Here is a 17,695-nt window from a genome sequence, read left to right on the forward strand (position 1 = left end):
CAACTTTTTGCAGATGATGTTCTAATTACATCAGCAGGATCTAACTCTTCTATGCAGTCCTTATTTGATAAAATGATGGATTTTAAAAATATCTCTGGTTTAATATTCAGTGAAGAAAAAACTAAAATATTACCAATATACACACGAAAAAATGTCCTCATTAATGATTTTAGCAAATATATACCCAACTCAGCTCAGATAACTTACTTAGGTATAATATTAACTAAAGATATTAAATCTATTATACATAATAATTATAGTAACTGTCTTTTTAATATACAAAATCTTTTCAATAGCTGGAATAGTATGTTTTTTACCATGGAAGAGAGACTCACTATTATTAAAATGATAATATTCCCTAAGATATTATATTTAATACAATCAATAATTCTCCCACCTACAAAAATAATTATTAAGAAATTGAATTCATTAATGTTAAATTTCTTATGGGCACCTAATAGACCTAGAATTGCATTAAAGAAACATACTAATAGCTGGTCTCAAGGGGGCATTTCATTTCCAGACTTTAATTTATATACTATATCCACTATTATAAAAGTTATTACTTTGTTAATAGATCAGTCATATGTTGCAAGATGGAAAGATTATTGGGAACTAATTAGCATTCACTTCATGAAAATCTCTTTAATGCATAAAAATATTATTGTAAATAACCCCATGTTATGGTTACTAAAAGAATTTTGTACTTCATCTATTACACCAAAATATATAGTTAGTTACCCATTAAACATTATTATCAGTTATCGTAATTTTATATTCATGCATCCTAAGTATAAGGAATGGAATTTTATTCTATTCCCTATAATGTATATACAAGGTATGCTTTTGTCAACCACCTCTGAAAGAACTCTTTTAGTCGCAGAGAATGATCTAAAGTACTGGTATCAGTTGCTGTCTTATAATAAAGTAAAAAATTTAGACTTCTTAAAGCAAGAATTTGGTTTGAGAGAAACATGTTGGTTAGAAATTCAGACTTTTAGACATCTTATTAATAAAATTGATTTAATGTCTTTAATAGTTAAAGAATCTGTTCCAATACTGATTGATTACTTGATATTAAATTTACAACATAGAGTTTCTGATAAAGGTAAGCTCTCACACATACATAAAATTATCAGAGAAGAAACTCATTACAGTTCAGATACCTATTGGAATTATTTCATTTCCATTAATGGGGAATCACCACAACAACAAGATAAACAATATATATTGGAATCTGCTTATAAAACTACTTCTTCCATTAATTGGAGACTATTTACTTGGAAATTTTTGCATAGATCTTTCTATACACCTTTAATAATGAATAAAATAAATAATAAAGACAACTTATGTAAAAGATGTAATGTAGAAATAAATGCTGATTGGGCACATATGTTTTATGACTGTATAAAATTGAAGGAATATTGGAAGTTAATCAATGATTTTTTGCAGTCCCTTTTCACAGATAATTTCATTGTTTCTAAATCACTTATATTATTTAACACTCCTGTTCCTAAAAGTGTTAAAAAAGTTAAACTTGCCTTATTATGGTCTATTCTAGCAGTGGCTAGAAAAATAATAACCAGAAATTGGATTTCAGATTCCCCTCCTTCATTTAATGAATTTAAAAATGTTATGACAGAAGTGTGTCTTATGGAATTGATGACAATAAAATCAAGAACTACTAGAAAAACATCTTATTATATTATATGGGATACTTTACAAAACCTGTTAAAAAAATCTTAGTTTCAATAGTAAGATATTATAGTTTAATCAATTGATTTGATTTGTAGTGGATGTCTCTGTAAATACTTTGGTTATTTTATTGAATGTTATAACTATTTCTGTTTTAATTGCTTGTATAAAATTGTTATGATATTTATTTTGTATGTTAAAACAATAAACTTGTTTTTAAAAAAAAATTTTGAAATTGAAACTGCTGTAGCATAGTAGTGAACAGAAAACCAACTGTGGGAGATCACAATACAGCAAGGATTGGGGAATTTGCCCAAGCTGAATCTTGAAGTTAGTATATATCATTAGGAAGGTGGGGGGTAGTCAACTGCAAAGATCTGTTTTTGATGTTTTTGGTTGTATTTTGTTTATGTTCTCAGCATTTTGGATGTTGGTATTGTGTTACATGACATTAAAGATGTTCTTTGAAATCCCATTCAGAGTTAGAGATAAAAATGAAAATAACCACTTATTGTGCTGCAGACAGATTGTATAGACCTTTGTGACAAGATAATAATGTTTTTTTTTTCAGTTTCTGCCCATAGTGGTCCTTTAAATCACTTCATTCAAGCTGATGATACATTTTCATTTTAGAAACAAGAAATTATGTTATTCCTTACTGCTATAACTTGTAGCGATAGACTCTGTTAAAGATATGCTATAGTGATACACATCTTGCATGGTTTACTCTCAAAATGTGGACGGGGACTTATGTGAAACTGGGATGGCCGAATGTGTATTTTCCACTTTCCATAATGCCTATCCAGAAATGTTTGAATTCTCATTAGCGAATGGTTGTGTGCATTAGCTAATGTGGGATCAATGTTCTGATAACATGGGGATCGGGAAATTTACCCTTTTGTTTACTGTAGTGCGATCTCAGAGTTGGAATATATAATATGCAAGGGGTGTGGGGGTGCAGCAAAACATTACTTGGACATGGAATTTCAACACTGGAACTTCCAGTGTTCGAATGTCGATTCCATGGTTACCATTTCTGACAGTTTGTTAATTCTGTATTACCAAATTCAGTTAACGAATTAGATCAAAAAATGGAAAAGTTTTTGATTTTCCACATTTTGATAGTAAACCATCTTGCATACTACAGTTTTCAACCAGTATTCCTTGTAATAATACTGTTTTCATATGATACAAGATAAGTATTAAAATAATGAGGAATAATATAATACTAAAAGTACAAGCCAGTAAAAATAATATTTTTGCTATACTGTATCACACCAATCTGTAGAAGAAATAAAAACATTATAGTGGATTTTATACAATATGCTGGTATGATGCTAACACTATGGGCCTGATTTCCAAAAGTCTTGGTCTCAGTGTAAGTGACCACTTTTGCTAGGAGCAGGCTGAGAGAGTGTTATTTGGAATCAAGGCCCTGGTATAAGCCTGTTTATAGATATGCCTTAGACCAAAATAAGTCACTCACACTGAGAGCAAGTCTTTTGGAATCTGGGCCTACAAGCCTGTAAGTTATTTTTATATAAAAATTTAAATGTCTCTCATGTAAATTAATACATCTCTCCTGACATTTTTTTTCATAGCATGGAATCCAATCCATTGCCAACACATCGAGTGCCACAATGCAATAAACAAGCCAGCTGTCAAGGTACTGTTATATTAAAATTTATACTTGACCTGATTTTAGTTTAGATCGATGTACAGCAGAAGTTAACTTGAGCAACTGCCTCTTTTGTCTTTTTTTCTTTTTTGCAGCACATTGTAGCAATGACAGTTCTACCTCCTTCAATATTAAATATTAAAAATTTTATTCTAAGATTTTTACAGTTAAGTAAAGTATCTGTATCTGGTTTATTTTTATCATTAATTAAATTACATTTTCAGAACAAATCTGCAGTCCTCTACTCTGTAAAGAAATATTAATGGAACAATCCTTCGCTGTATTAAGACAGGCAAAGAGAGACATAAGTCACCTTCTGGTCTGCACAAATGCATAGGTTAGAATGTGACCCACATGCCACTTTCATGGTCATAACATTCTGCATCAGGAGAGTGCAGCTCTCAGCTGGGTTTAATGAGTGAAAGAACAACGTGAACAATGCAACAAATGTCAGCACTGTGCAACGCTCCTATCACGTCTCCCACTTAGCACCACTGGAAGAAAGATGCTCAGGAATGAGGGGGTCAAGGATGCCCTCTCCCTACTCAAAATGCAAGATCCGATACTGCATATCCTCATATTTTAAGAATAAACTATGATTCTGACAAAAATAGTGAATTCTGAACCTTGCTGTGACATTTCTGATAAATCCTCCTTGATATGTTAGTTACATATCCATGTATATACTAACCCAAAGAAAATGTACCTAAAAGTAAAGGGAATATTAATATATAACCCCCTATTCATACTTCAATTCTTGGCATTCCCAGGATCTCACTTATGGTCCTTGGGCACCTGAAGGATGTCTGTTAAGGCACACATCTTGGAAGGGTAGATGTTATATAGTACACACAGTAGGACAGTAATGTATACCCCACAATTGAAAGGCCCTTTAAATCAGCACACTAACCTGTTGGTGAAGCAGTATCTGTTATGTATTATCCTCCCAGACTGCAACAAAACTGCAGCTCCACATAGCCCACAGCAATCACTAGGGAGTACCACACTGCAACATTAGTGGGCCTTGTGCACTCATTATTTGATTACCTGCTGGATTTTAAAACCAGAGAACAAGGCAGGATTTTATGAATCTATTTACCTTGTGTACATCTGCACTTGCATTGCCTAATTGATGACTGATACAGCCATGTAGAACTGTTTTCTGCATTGCCTAGTACTACTTTTGTATTTTATTTTCTGCTTTGAGTACATCTGCTGGGCCTGGCGTAATGGCCTTTTTATATTTACGTAGTGATCGATCGAAGTAAGAGTGAGACTAATTGTTGCAAGTCTTTAGACTAATGACCGTTGGTCTTGGGCAGTTCAGAGCATGTGGACTTTAGATATCCCTTGTTTTTTCTTTGGCCTCTTTTGTTTTTTTTTGTTTAATACTTACTGCACAGAGCTGCACCAAATGCAGAATCATGGTAGTTGTAGTTCCATACTGGGTAGTACACGTAAGTAAATTGTCTCTCCTTTGTAGTACTAAAAATATCCTTCTTCCAACTTTTGTGATTAGTAAACTACTTATGGTGTGTCTAAATGACTTATGTTGCTATCCTCTTCTTAGCTGTGTTGACATGTGCAGTGCATGTAACAGCTCTGCTGTTCTGCCTGGACCTGTTTTGCACATATTATCCATACAGCAAACTTCTCTCTCTGTAATATTTCCTCAGCCACTCTTTACTTTCTCTTAAACTGTATCATACAGCAGCATTGGTCTTCATGGAGAGACAACAGATTAATGCTCTTTCTATTGTTGGGCCTATAGCATTTAGAATCCTAAGGCAACATAAGAACTGCCAAATGCACACTGAAGATGTGCTCATACTTAATCTAAAGGACTCTGTCTAGGAGAGGTGAAAACTTAACAAAACTGGAGGTATCTTTGTTCCTGTCAGGTACATGCAGTAATCAAACCACTGTTTTACCCCACCTACACCAGTGTAACATCCACAGACCATCAAAACACAACTGTCTTATGCTTATGTCATTAAATAAATTCTAATCCATTCTTTCTAAAACTATGAAGTCTAGGCATTAGCCTAAATGCTCACATGTCTGTCCTGAACACTGTCTACCATCCACAAGTCATAACCAACATGCAGCATGCACTGACAGTACAGAAAGCACAGCTATAAAAATGGGTCCCTCAAGTAGTATGCAGCAGCCCTTAAGGCGGCAAGAAGAAGCTAGTACTTCTGGCAACAACTTGGTCATTCGTAACTTCTGCTAGGTCACTGCCTTCATCCCAAATACATGTATGATCTGGTTATTGCACAAGTAGGAGTGAATGACATGGGACTTACCTCCTTGGATCATATGAAGAAGGACGTGATGTACCTCTCTGAATATACATCTGAAACAGGTGTGAAACTAGTATGGATTAGTATCCTGCCATCACCAAGAATAATGACTCAATACAAGCAGATGATAATTGACTTTAATTACTGGTTTAGCTACTGATGTCATTCTAGGAGCAGATATCTGAACAACACCATCTGCATTGCTGTGGATGGCCTGCATCTCTCTCCTCATGGCTTCCATATACTGGAAAAAAGTTTTTCTTCCTCCATAGTACCTTTTTGAACAAAGTCAGTCTCCACAAATTAAGTACACAGCCAACCATAATCAATTCATATAAAGGTAGTACTGATCAATGGTAGAAGTCTTAACAAAAAGTTGTACTCTTTACAGGTACTTCTAGCCCTTGAAAGTATAGATGTATACATAGCTGCTGAAACATGGTCTCAGAACAGTAGATGTACTCCCCACAGTGCAGGATTATAGTGCCTACCACTTCTTTAGACCAAACACTAAATGCAGCAGTGTAACTGGACAGGATGTGTCTGCATTCCTAAAAAAATCACTTTTAGACTCTTAGTGCAGGACAATGAACTCCTCCATATATTTTTTCACAATATACAAAACCCAGCACCACACTGTAACCCCCCCATGATACCATCAACCCATGAAACATATCTAAACAAGTTGACATCTTTCCTATTGAAACACACACTATCTTTAGGATGACTTCAACTGACCCCCATTAACTACAAAACCTACATCACCACAAATAAGTATGCTAAATGATTTCTGGGCTTCATTAAAAATAACTCCATACACTATCTAGTTCAAATCCCAAGAAGTGACTCAAAAATATTGGACCCGGTTCTCACAAGTATAGTTCCTATATGCTTAGCACCTATCACTGGAATAATTACTAGGCTAGCTTTCTTAATATGCCTTTCTAAGCCTAACCAATTTCCTTCTCAAAGGTGAGAATCAAACACTGTACCTTGTGTCTGTGAGTCAAACACCTTAACCATTATACCAACCCACAGTCTGACCACTCTGCAGTAACACTTACTTTAAGTGGCCCTTCTTACCTTAAAAACCCTCTGTCTTTAATGACTACTCCAAATCTACTCCAGCTAACTGATGACCTGATGAAATTCAAACACTGTCCTCAGATCAATGACCCATCCTTGCAAGCTGCTATATTCAAGAATAACATCTATTCACACCTCCAAGCTTTCATTGAGGCTTCACTCATAGAGCATGAATGCAGTGCTAAATTCAAGGACCAACCTATATGATATAATCCCAGTATAAATAAACAATAAAATAAGTGGAAGAAACTCATAGCCAGTAAGAGCAAACTTAAGAGCTCATCATCCAGAGGGAACTCAAAAAGATCAACAAAGAACTTATAAACAAAATCAATTCCACCAAAAGCAAGCATGAATTGAGAATTACCACCCATATGAAGGATAACCACAAAACCATCTTCAACTACGTCAGAAACCTTAGAAATAATACTCAGTAATGCTCGTAGTTAATATAAAATAATACTACATGCTCATCTCCTGAATAGCTTTCACACTAGAGAACAAATTCAACTCGAACTTTACTTCCCTATCTCTCCCAAACTTTCCACGGCACATTAACATGCCCACATCATCCACCCTGATCTCCAAGAAGCATATCCTGACTGCTCTCTCCAAGGCCAAGCTCCACGAGCCTGGATTATTAGCCAGGCTGTCTTCTTCCCAGCACCAAACATTGTCTGCTAGAACAGATACTAAATCTACTCAGTTTCAGCCTCTCCACTGGATTAGTGCCAGAGATGTGGAGATCTGCTGTAGTCTTTCCACTCCATAAAGAGGGACCCACTACTGATCTGGTTAGCTATAGATACATGAGTCTCACCAGCCTTATCTGTAAGACAGTGTAGCACATCATTATGGAACCTATTAACAAGGCTATAAGCATTCTTCAAATCCTTGATCCAAATCAGTTTTGGTTTATTAAAGGCCAGTCCTGCTTCCTAAACCTTTTAGACGTTTTTAAACAAGTCACCAAGGCATTAGACTCAGGCAGATCAGTCCACACTGTATGTCTAAACTTGGCAAAGACCTTTGATACCATTCCACATTCTGGCATTATTGATAAACTAATCCAATAAAAAGTAACCCCCTGTATTACCCAGTGGATAGCAAACTGGTTCACAGACAGTATCCATTAAGTAGTTACCAGTGGTATCCCTCAGAGATCTGTCCTGGACAACTCCTCTTTGGTATGTACTTCTCTGATATTAAGGTTTATACCAAAGGCCTGTGTCCGATGAAGATTGCTAATGATTGCAAACTCAGAGCTGTCATAAATTCTCCAGCTGACCTTTAAATTCTCCAATTGGACCTAACAGACATTAACAAGTGGTGCTTAGACTATGAGCTGAAATTAAATTCCAAGAAATGAAGCATTGTGTCCTTTAGAAAATATATGCACCCATCCTCCTATCGGGTCTACTTCTGGGGTGTGGGTGGCGTAGCCCCCACCTGGATAGGTTAGGGATGGTGCAGTTTTGGTTTTGCTGTTTTTTGGATGATTGGTTACTTACACTGAGATCTTTGTTGCTCTGGTGGATTGCTGAAATGGGTTTTCAATATTGTAGTCTCGATGATATGGTCTTTGATTATATGGGGTTATGACAATCTGAAGGGGACCCACAGCTATCACATAGGTGATACCACCCATTCAAATGACAGAGTCAGTTTTGACTTGGAGACTGTCTTAGACTATCATTTGACCACTATGTGTCTACTGTTCTTATGAAATGCTTTTATACAGCCAGACTAATCCTGGATGTATATCTTCTAGATCTAAAGAAATCATCATTCCCATCTACTCCTCTCCTTATTAGACTAGAGCCTAATGTCCCCTTTTGTACATACTTGTCTAGGCATTTGACTCAGTTTGAGATAGCACTGTGTTTCATTACAAAGTTATTTGGAGCATGTCCTACTTGAATTACCATGACTACTTTAAAACACTGTGTCCCTTTTCCATTCCTATTGATTTCTGAGGGTGACCTCTCTCTAGCATAAAGAACCTCAAATGATAGAGACCTATATGAATTCCTACATAGCCACAGAATTTATAAGACCATAAACACTGGATCAGAAGATCCAAACTTCCACCTAAACATAAACGGGGCCTGCTGGCAAGATAGATATCACAGAGAATCCCTCTTTTATGGAATAAACTCCCCTTGAATGTAAAGCAGAGTAGCTCCTTGACCCTTCTTAAATATAACACCAATAACTGGATGAGCAATAATAAGTGCACCTCTGGTGTGCCACCTCAAAACTTTATGAAAAGATGTCAAAGCTAAGCAAAATATACTTCATCCCAATGGGGTCTAGTATGAATTCATGTCTTGGTAAATTCTGGACAGGCTACAAATAGTTGACCAGATCAGGAGAGTATTAACCTATGAATCTTTGAGTCTCTCTCTCTCTCTCTATATATATTTATATATATATATATATATATATATATATATATATATATATATATAGATATAGATAGATATATATATATATATATATATATATATATATATATATATTCACTTTATAATCTCATAATACTGAAATCTTGAATTTCAGTATCTTGAGACTATAAAGATGAACAGTCACAATATCGAAACCTCAAAAGCGGGAAATTTAAAATTGCGACTTATAAATACACCCTCGACCACACAAACAAACATACGTACACCTTCCACCCCACACTACAACAAAACACACACAAACACAACACAAATACACACACCTACCCTGCATATAGGCAGGGGGGCAAACCCCCCTGCACCCCCGCTATTTATATATACTAACTCCGAGGTTGCTCTAAAAAGACAAGGACACTAAACCCACCACTACATACTCTATATTCCCCTTGCAGAGACACACACACCACATACATACAAACACCACCACTCTCAACACATACACACTCACACTCTAACCTACCGACCCTAACCTACACCTAAAACTTCCCAACACACTCACATACACTTAAATCCCTACCCAAATCCCTTAACAAAACAGCACATATCTGAATATCCACATATATCCACACAACAGCAGACAAATCATATCCCACAGCACACCACACCTTACAAACACATCAAATCCCATGCACCACTACCACAACCGCGAATTCAAGACTTAATTCGATCAAGTGCAGTTTCGCTCAACTGCACTTTCGGCACTTTCATCTCGAGATACTGAAATTCAAGATTTCAGCATTTCGAGATAGTAAAGTGCTTTTATATAAATATATATATATATATATATATATATATATATATATATATATATATATAAATATAAATATGTGTGTGTGTGTATATATATATATATATATATATATATATATATATATATATATATATATCTATATGTGTGTGTGTGTGTGTGTGTGTGTATGTGTATAAATATATATATATATATATATGTGTGTGTGTGTGTGTGTGTGTGTGTGTATATACACATATATATATATATATATATATATATATATATATATATATATATATATATGTGTGTGTATGTGTATATATATATATATATATATATATATATGTGTGTGTGTGTGTGTGTGTGTATATATATATATATATATATATATATATATATATGTGTGTGTGTGTGTATGTATATATATATATATATATATATATGTATATATATATATATATATATATGTGTGTGTATATATATATATATATATATATATATATATATATATATATATATATATATATATATATATATATATATATATATGTATATACATATGCACACAAGTATTCGTGTTTCTATTTAGAAAAGTGCAGGAGCACAGCTGGCATTTATAACCTGAGCTGCAAGTATCTTGCTTTAAAGGAACAGTAAGCAATCTGTATCCATGCATTTTTCCCATATAAAAAGGTTCTGTTCTCCCTGTATCAGAGGCACCATTTAATATTTTCTAAGTTCAGGATTGCAGGATTGCTGCATTTCCCTACCAATGACTGCTTTTCCTACCTATCAGGCATTTTCTTGTGAAGCTACTACATTATGTTGCAATGTATTTTTTTGTATCAGTGTTCTAAACAGTCTCACTATTAGCAAAAACGTCTTTATTTTGGGTGACTTTAAGAAACCTTCTCCAATGCAGCATATGCCTAAACATACTTAGATGCATTCTCTTGAGTAGTGCAAGAAGTGACCTCATCAAATATATCTGCCTCTTGCACTACAAGTCTGACCATAAACTTGTGACCTTTAAACTCACAAAAGCTCCTATAGCAAATTCCACTGACTTTAAGGTGTACAAACATGGCAAACACAAACTTCTCTGTAATGAAATATTAAAATTTACTTTTGACTGCACATATCCACACCTTAATACAGCAGCAAGCTTCACTATACAATTTTACAGCCGTTTAGGATATGCATAGAGCTAGCAGCCTCTACCAGAGACAAGTATCATGGGAAATTCAAAAACAAATTGCCCTGCTGGTCAACCATCTTAAAAAAAGATGTACATCAAAATAAAGCAACTCCTTAAATTATTTAGTATTTTCAAACATATTCTTTTCAAGGATGATATCAAAAGAATTACAAAAAGACTGAAGAACGCTGTCAGGTCCACTAAAGGAGCCCATGAACTTAGGCTGCCCTCTGAAGCAAAAAATAATTACAAATCCTTCTTTAGCTATGTTAAAAAAATAAAAAGCAATGCTCTATATTGATCTGGACCTGTTCTTAATGATGTTTACTATTATGACTCTAATAAAATTTTCCATATCTTTGCAAACAAATTTAGCACCAATTTTATTCCTGAGACTTCATTGCCAAGTCCCATTATATCTGAATTCCTTATTCCTCCATTATTTTTAATGATCATTTACTGAAAGTGCTAAGACCAAAAATACTTCCTCCATAGGACCTGACAATATATATGGCTGTTTAAATAGTAGTGTTGAACATTTCCTTGCAGGCACAGTCCTTAAATTGTTTAACCTAAGTTTTTTTAGCTACTGGTTTTATACCTGTTGAGCAGCGAACTTCAGTGCTGATATCCCTTCGTAAAGGTAGCCTTACAAACAACCTGAATAATTACAAACCTGTGTCAGCCTTACGAGGCTCATCTGCAAAGCCATGGAATATATCATAATTGACCTCATAAATTATATTTCCATTTTGGTATTTACTTCTCAAAGCTCCATGTGGAGAGCCAAAACCTTTGGCTAACTCAGCAGTGATCTGGCCAGTTATTGAATACAATGTCTGCTTTGGGATGTATCTCACTAAACATATCAAACAATTGCAAAGACACAAAAGGTTCCTAACCAACAAGTTCACAGGCCTAAAGACCCTGAGCTACAAAGAGGTGCTAGAAGCTTTATTATTTTATTCACTGTCTTCTAGACTTGTGAGGGGAGATCTCTTTTTCCTGAACCTCTTGTTTCTCTGCAAATCCTGCATCTCCATCAATACTAGAACCAGGGACCTAAATCCAGGTCTGTATACCAATAATGTCCAATGTAGAAAAATCATCTAAACACAGGGATTCTGCTGATGTTGTGACTAAATGGGAGGAACAGATCGAGCCAGACAAGAGTATGTGCAAACAACCCCACACTTAACAGCAGCACAGTTAGCAACACATGCACCCACAATCATTGAAGCAAACCACTTTCCCATATCTCTGTGAACTGTACAACAAAAGAAGCTCCTTAAAATGTTTTAATAATTCAAATTCTGCACAGTTGTTACCAGGGTTTCCTGATATGGACTATGACCAGTTAGCTGTTGCACTGAAGAGCTCTAAAAATTAAACTCCACTAGACTCTCACAACCCTGGCCTACAAGATTTGTGGCTGCAAGGCACTGCACATCTGTGTTCTGCCCTGGCTGCATTAGTTTAATTTGGGGTGAAAGTACAATTCTGTCCCTGTCAATAGTTATGGCATACTAGCCATCACTTTTTTTAGTTTCTAGAGACTGACCTCTTTCAGCTAAATTGCTATCAGCCCTGCAATGCAAATTTGTCTGATGTTGAGAAATGCATGTCACTTATACCGACATTGTTTTTTTCTTCTAGCAGCACCGCAAATGTTGTCCCACTGCTGTCAGCTCAGCCATCAACCCTTCTGTTGTCACTCCAGCAGGCATTTATCATACCACTAGCTTTTATACCAGCATCAGATATATCACTGCCAGTACTGAAGATGATGGTGTTACCTCAGCCAGTCCATCATACATTGGTTCCACTCTCCTTCAGCCCAGCATGCTGCAGTAGAACCCCTTCCAGGCCCACATGGACCAATTTATCTAATAAGAGCTCATTGCACTTCAGTGACATTGGCCCCCTTAGAACATTTTACTAATCTTGCACCGCTATGTCTGCCATTAATTCACTTTATGCTGCTTTTTCAAGCATCAATTTAGCCAGCACCAGCAAAACTGTTATTGCCCCCTCCACCTTTTCAGCTTAACAGCCTTCTGCCCTACAAGCCATATCAGCCATCATGTCAGGACATGCAGTTACCATCCTCAGTGCAATCATTCTGACTTTCTATAGTACAAATATCTGTGGCAAAAATTCATATGAGGGTTTATATCTAGTTAGCTGTGCCATAACCCTCAGCCTTAAAAGTCTGCCTGTAAACAATTAAATCACCATTTGAGAGAATAAAGGAACTCCTTTACTTATCTATACCTTTTGGATTTTATCCAGCAGCACTGCAGAAGTCCAGTGAATGTCTCAACAAGCAGCATAACTGAGATTTCAGATTAAGACTTTTCATTGCAGTCCTCAAAATGAGGTTGTGCTCTTGGAGGAAAGGAGGGCTACTGATGGATGGCTTGTCATCCAATATCAGTTAACTCACCACGGTATTCACCAGATGAAAATCCGGGTTTCGAGAAATTCTCCATATGACTCAGTGAGTGGAGACTTGGCTGCAGAGTGCATTTTCTTATCATAGAAGAGACTGCTAGTTGTGTGTGATCAAACCTGGAAGCAGCGATCCTGGCCACTCAAGGAGCTAGAAATGTAGTATCTGAGCTGAGACTTCCAGGCTAGCTGTAATAATTTCAGTAATTGCACTGATGCAGAAACCTCTGTCTCAAGAAGCCAAAGTCTATTCTTCAAATAAAGAGTGAATAGCAATGATTACACCTGGACGTGAGTGCTCATGTCATCCACTTTGACCGTGAGTATGCTGAATTATATAAACCCCCTGTTGGATTTTCAGCAAAATGTATCCAATGAGCTGCAACCTGTGGCTAGTAGTTTGCGTTATGCATCCTTGCAAGACGAGATTGAAATGTCATCATCGCATCAGTTACGCTTCTCAGATTTGGACCTCATGGTATTTATCATGGAAGGTGCTGCACACGCAGTTGAAATTGGTACCGTATTTGTAGCTACTTCTGTCTATACCTCATAACTTTTGTTTAAAACATGAATGTGGCATTAATATTTACACCTTCTAAAGGTCCAGTTCAGTTTGAGTCACATGTTGATCGTCTTCTGAAGAAGATGCAGCACAAAAGTCGGACCATTTCAGCTGTAGTGATTGGAATCCATCCCATATAACACACATTTTTGAGGATGCTGGTTTTAGTAAACAAGAAGTTGGAGGAAAGAACCCCCATCTACTTTCAGAAGGGTCACTGTCCCAGATGCTGAGGTGGTAGGCAATTTGGAGGAGGCTGTGGCCACTACAGGGAAGTTCATACTTCTACAGTCTCCCCATGTTTCTGCCTCTCCCAGGAGGCATTTAGAGAAAGACTTTCCCATCACTTGTTCTAGTGATAAAACCCTCATAAAAGATAAGAGAGATGGTGCAAAATGTGCATGCTATCTCTAAGCTTTTCTGTCCTGCTGTCCTGTATCAATCTTTACCTGATGTCCCATCCAATCAGCAGATGTTGGCAAGAAAGGACGTGCAGAAGCTGCTTGAAATAAAAAAAAAACAAAAAAAAAAAAACAGTCATCTAAGTAATCCTTAAAGAAGAGAAAAAGTTCAAATTCTATCTCACAATATTTTTAGTACCAAAGTAAAAAAGGAACCTTTGACACATTGACGACTTAAGTGATATAAATCAGTACATTCCCAAAGAGTCACTCTTAAGTCTATTCTCTCATGTTTATGGAGAGATCATTTGTGCCCTTTAGATTATAAGGATAACTGTTATTATATCACAATAGCTGGACAATGAGAGATTTCTTCACTTGAAAATATGAGCCCATTGGAAGGAGTTCCAGTGATATTGCAGCATGTAGTCATCTGTAGTCTTTAGCTCCACTCCCCTGTAACTTAAATAATTTAAAAATGAGAATTATTTCCTATTTTTCAATTTTAATTATCATTATCAAGTGTTTTTTTGTTTTATAGTTGATGTTTTACATTTGGAAGCATGTATGACTCATAACCTTTCCAGGGCAAAGTCTAAATCTGTTCAGTTTTCCTCTGCATGACCATATGCTGGAATGGCCAAGGAAACTGGTGGATCAGAGAATCTAGAAGTGGTGTGTTTTCATACCAAATAAATGGAAAATACTGATAAAACTAAATATTGTAAGTACGGAAGATAAACGATTCCCTGCTTGACTACTTTTCCAGGACTGATTCCTGGATCCAGAAGTGGCCATTGCGAAGCAAGGTGATCAACTGCAGCACAAGCTTCGGACATCAAGAACCTACCGCAGTGCCTTCAGCAAGTGGAGGCAAACAACGACTTCCTAGAAAGTAAAGTGATTGATTTGGAGGACAGAATTCAGAGGAAAAACCTTGGCCTGTTTGGGGTACCAGAGACAACAGAGGGTTGTGATTGCTTGACTTTCATAGCATCCAAACAAACTGAATGGACAGAAATCTCTCAACAGGACATTAACAGTGAGCAAGTGCATAGGGTTCTCCTTCCATATTCAGTTAGACTGCACAGCCCCTGCCTGACTGGCTTCAGATTTCTCAGCTACATTGTCAAAGAAAAGGTTTTGGGCAAAATCTGTTAGCCAGGAAAGTCATTAGCTATTAATGGAACTACAGTGTTTATTGAACAAGGCTGTTCTGTTGAGACTTGTCAGAGATGGGTGGAATTTCTACTAGTTATATGTCTTGCATGTCAGAAGAAGCCATTTGTCTTGAGACCCCACTATAGATATGCATATGGAATCATTGGATCCTTCCAGTAACAAAGAGAAACTCGCGCCTAGGAGATCACTGGATCCCTTCTGTATTTAAAAAAGTCTTGCAGACTGTCAGAAGGCAGCAGATGCTACAGCTCAGTCTGCTATCATGTACAAGTGATGCTCTAACTTTTTTGCTATTTACCTGCTTGCCTTCATATGCATAACATTTGTATCTTGCCTTGAGATTTCTCAATGAAGTTTAAATAATTAAATACTCTAAGAAGGAGTGGGGCATTAGAAAAATGTGGTTCTATTTTTTTTTCTGTACAAAATTACTATTTACTGCTGATGTTTTAATAGCAAACTTGAACTGGTTTCTGTTGGTCAACTTCAAGAGGTGGCTCACCTACCTGCCATCGAAATTACAGTTAGAAGGTTCATTGGATCTGAATGTAGATCAGTTATTGTTAATTAGTTTTAAATAAACCAGCAACAGCAAAAGACAGCAAAATCAATCAAAAAACAAATAGGCAGCTGGATGTAGAAAATGCAGGTTTATTTAGAAAATTATCCTTAAAACCAGTAGTACAGGATTTCGTCCTGCCAACAATACCAGAATTTCATCAGATAAATTCAAAGAACCAATATGCACCAGGAGATGAGAATGCCAGGGCCAGATAATTGGAGGCTATTTGGTATGGATATGATGCAAAAAGTCACTGCTGTGGCCTGTTGTGTCTTAGCATTAATTATTTATGCTTCACAAGCACTCCCTTTACCTGCGCCTAAACAATTTTGGAAAGCAGTTAAATATAACTTTAGACCTTTTCTGTGGGCAGATGAGAATCGTTGTTTGAGATCGAATCATAATTTACTGCCCTCTGATAAGGGGGGTCATGACCTGCCAGATTTGGAAATTTAAGCACTGGCAGCTAGTCTGAAAACATTTAAAGATTTATAAACATGGGCAAATAAGCCATATGTTATAACATCTTTGGTCCCTCCCCACAAACAAAGGCCACATCTTTTTGATATGCTTTTTTTAAACAAGATTTGCAATTTAAACCTCTTTCAACAGTTGTGGTTGTATTAGTTAAGAATCCCCTTGAAGGATTTAATACCACCTCTACTAATAGTTTGATAAATAAGTTCTTAATTAGAAACATTAATAACTGGGGGATCTGGTCCTATAAAGTGAACAGCATCCTTAACAATGTACTGGTTTATTGGGAGCACTTAACTGAAGAGGAATTTCCATTGTCTCAGGACTCCTTTATGCATATCATGGCCTCAGGGAGCAAAGTAGGGATTTATATATGACACATATATAAATTATATACTAAATTAACTACTAGACGTAGTAGAGTCTGATAAACCTAGAAGGGGCATTTGAGTTCTAGATTCTAGATGTGAAATTCCTTATTAAAAAGGAGCAATACGCTTCTTATATAAAATACTAATCAATCCTTAGGAGAATAATCTAGGTAAACATAAACTGCCATGGGAATAGTTACTAGGGATGCGAATGAATGAAAATCAATGGGAGAAGGTCCTGTTAATATCAAGGTATGCCACAAGATGAAGGAAATTCAGATTCTTTAGATGGCAATGCCAGTTTAAATATTTTTAAATGCTCACAAGGCTTTCTAGATTATATTCTAATATTTCTTCATGTTGCTGGATTTGGTATACAGGGGAATTGAGAGACGGGTTGGACATATTTTGGGGATGCCCATGTTTAGATAAATTTAAGGAAATGTTTTGGGCAATATAGGATGTTCTATGGCCAAATAAGATTCATCGTACAAAGGTGAATTATTTACTTGGGGGATACATCCTCAC

At 36.1% G+C, this 17,695-nt stretch overlaps 1 protein-coding gene across 1 annotated transcript in view; it reads left to right on the forward strand.

Annotated features, from left to right (window-relative positions):
* Nucleotides 1-17,695, forward strand: part of UNC79 (unc-79 homolog, NALCN channel complex subunit) — a 1,772,232-nt gene that overhangs the window by 174,789 nt on the left and 1,579,748 nt on the right. The window contains exon 7 of the mRNA XM_044074575.1: nucleotides 3,297-3,361. Coding sequence (XP_043930510.1) covers nucleotides 3,297-3,361 — 65 coding nt within the window. The remainder of the gene's footprint in view (nucleotides 1-3,296; nucleotides 3,362-17,695) is intronic.

Source organism: Protopterus annectens, chromosome 6.part0 (genome assembly GCF_019279795.1).
Source record: "Protopterus annectens isolate FY-2018-M chromosome 6.part0, PAN1.0, whole genome shotgun sequence".
In the NCBI taxonomy this organism is placed as follows: Eukaryota; Metazoa; Chordata; order Ceratodontiformes; family Protopteridae; genus Protopterus; species Protopterus annectens.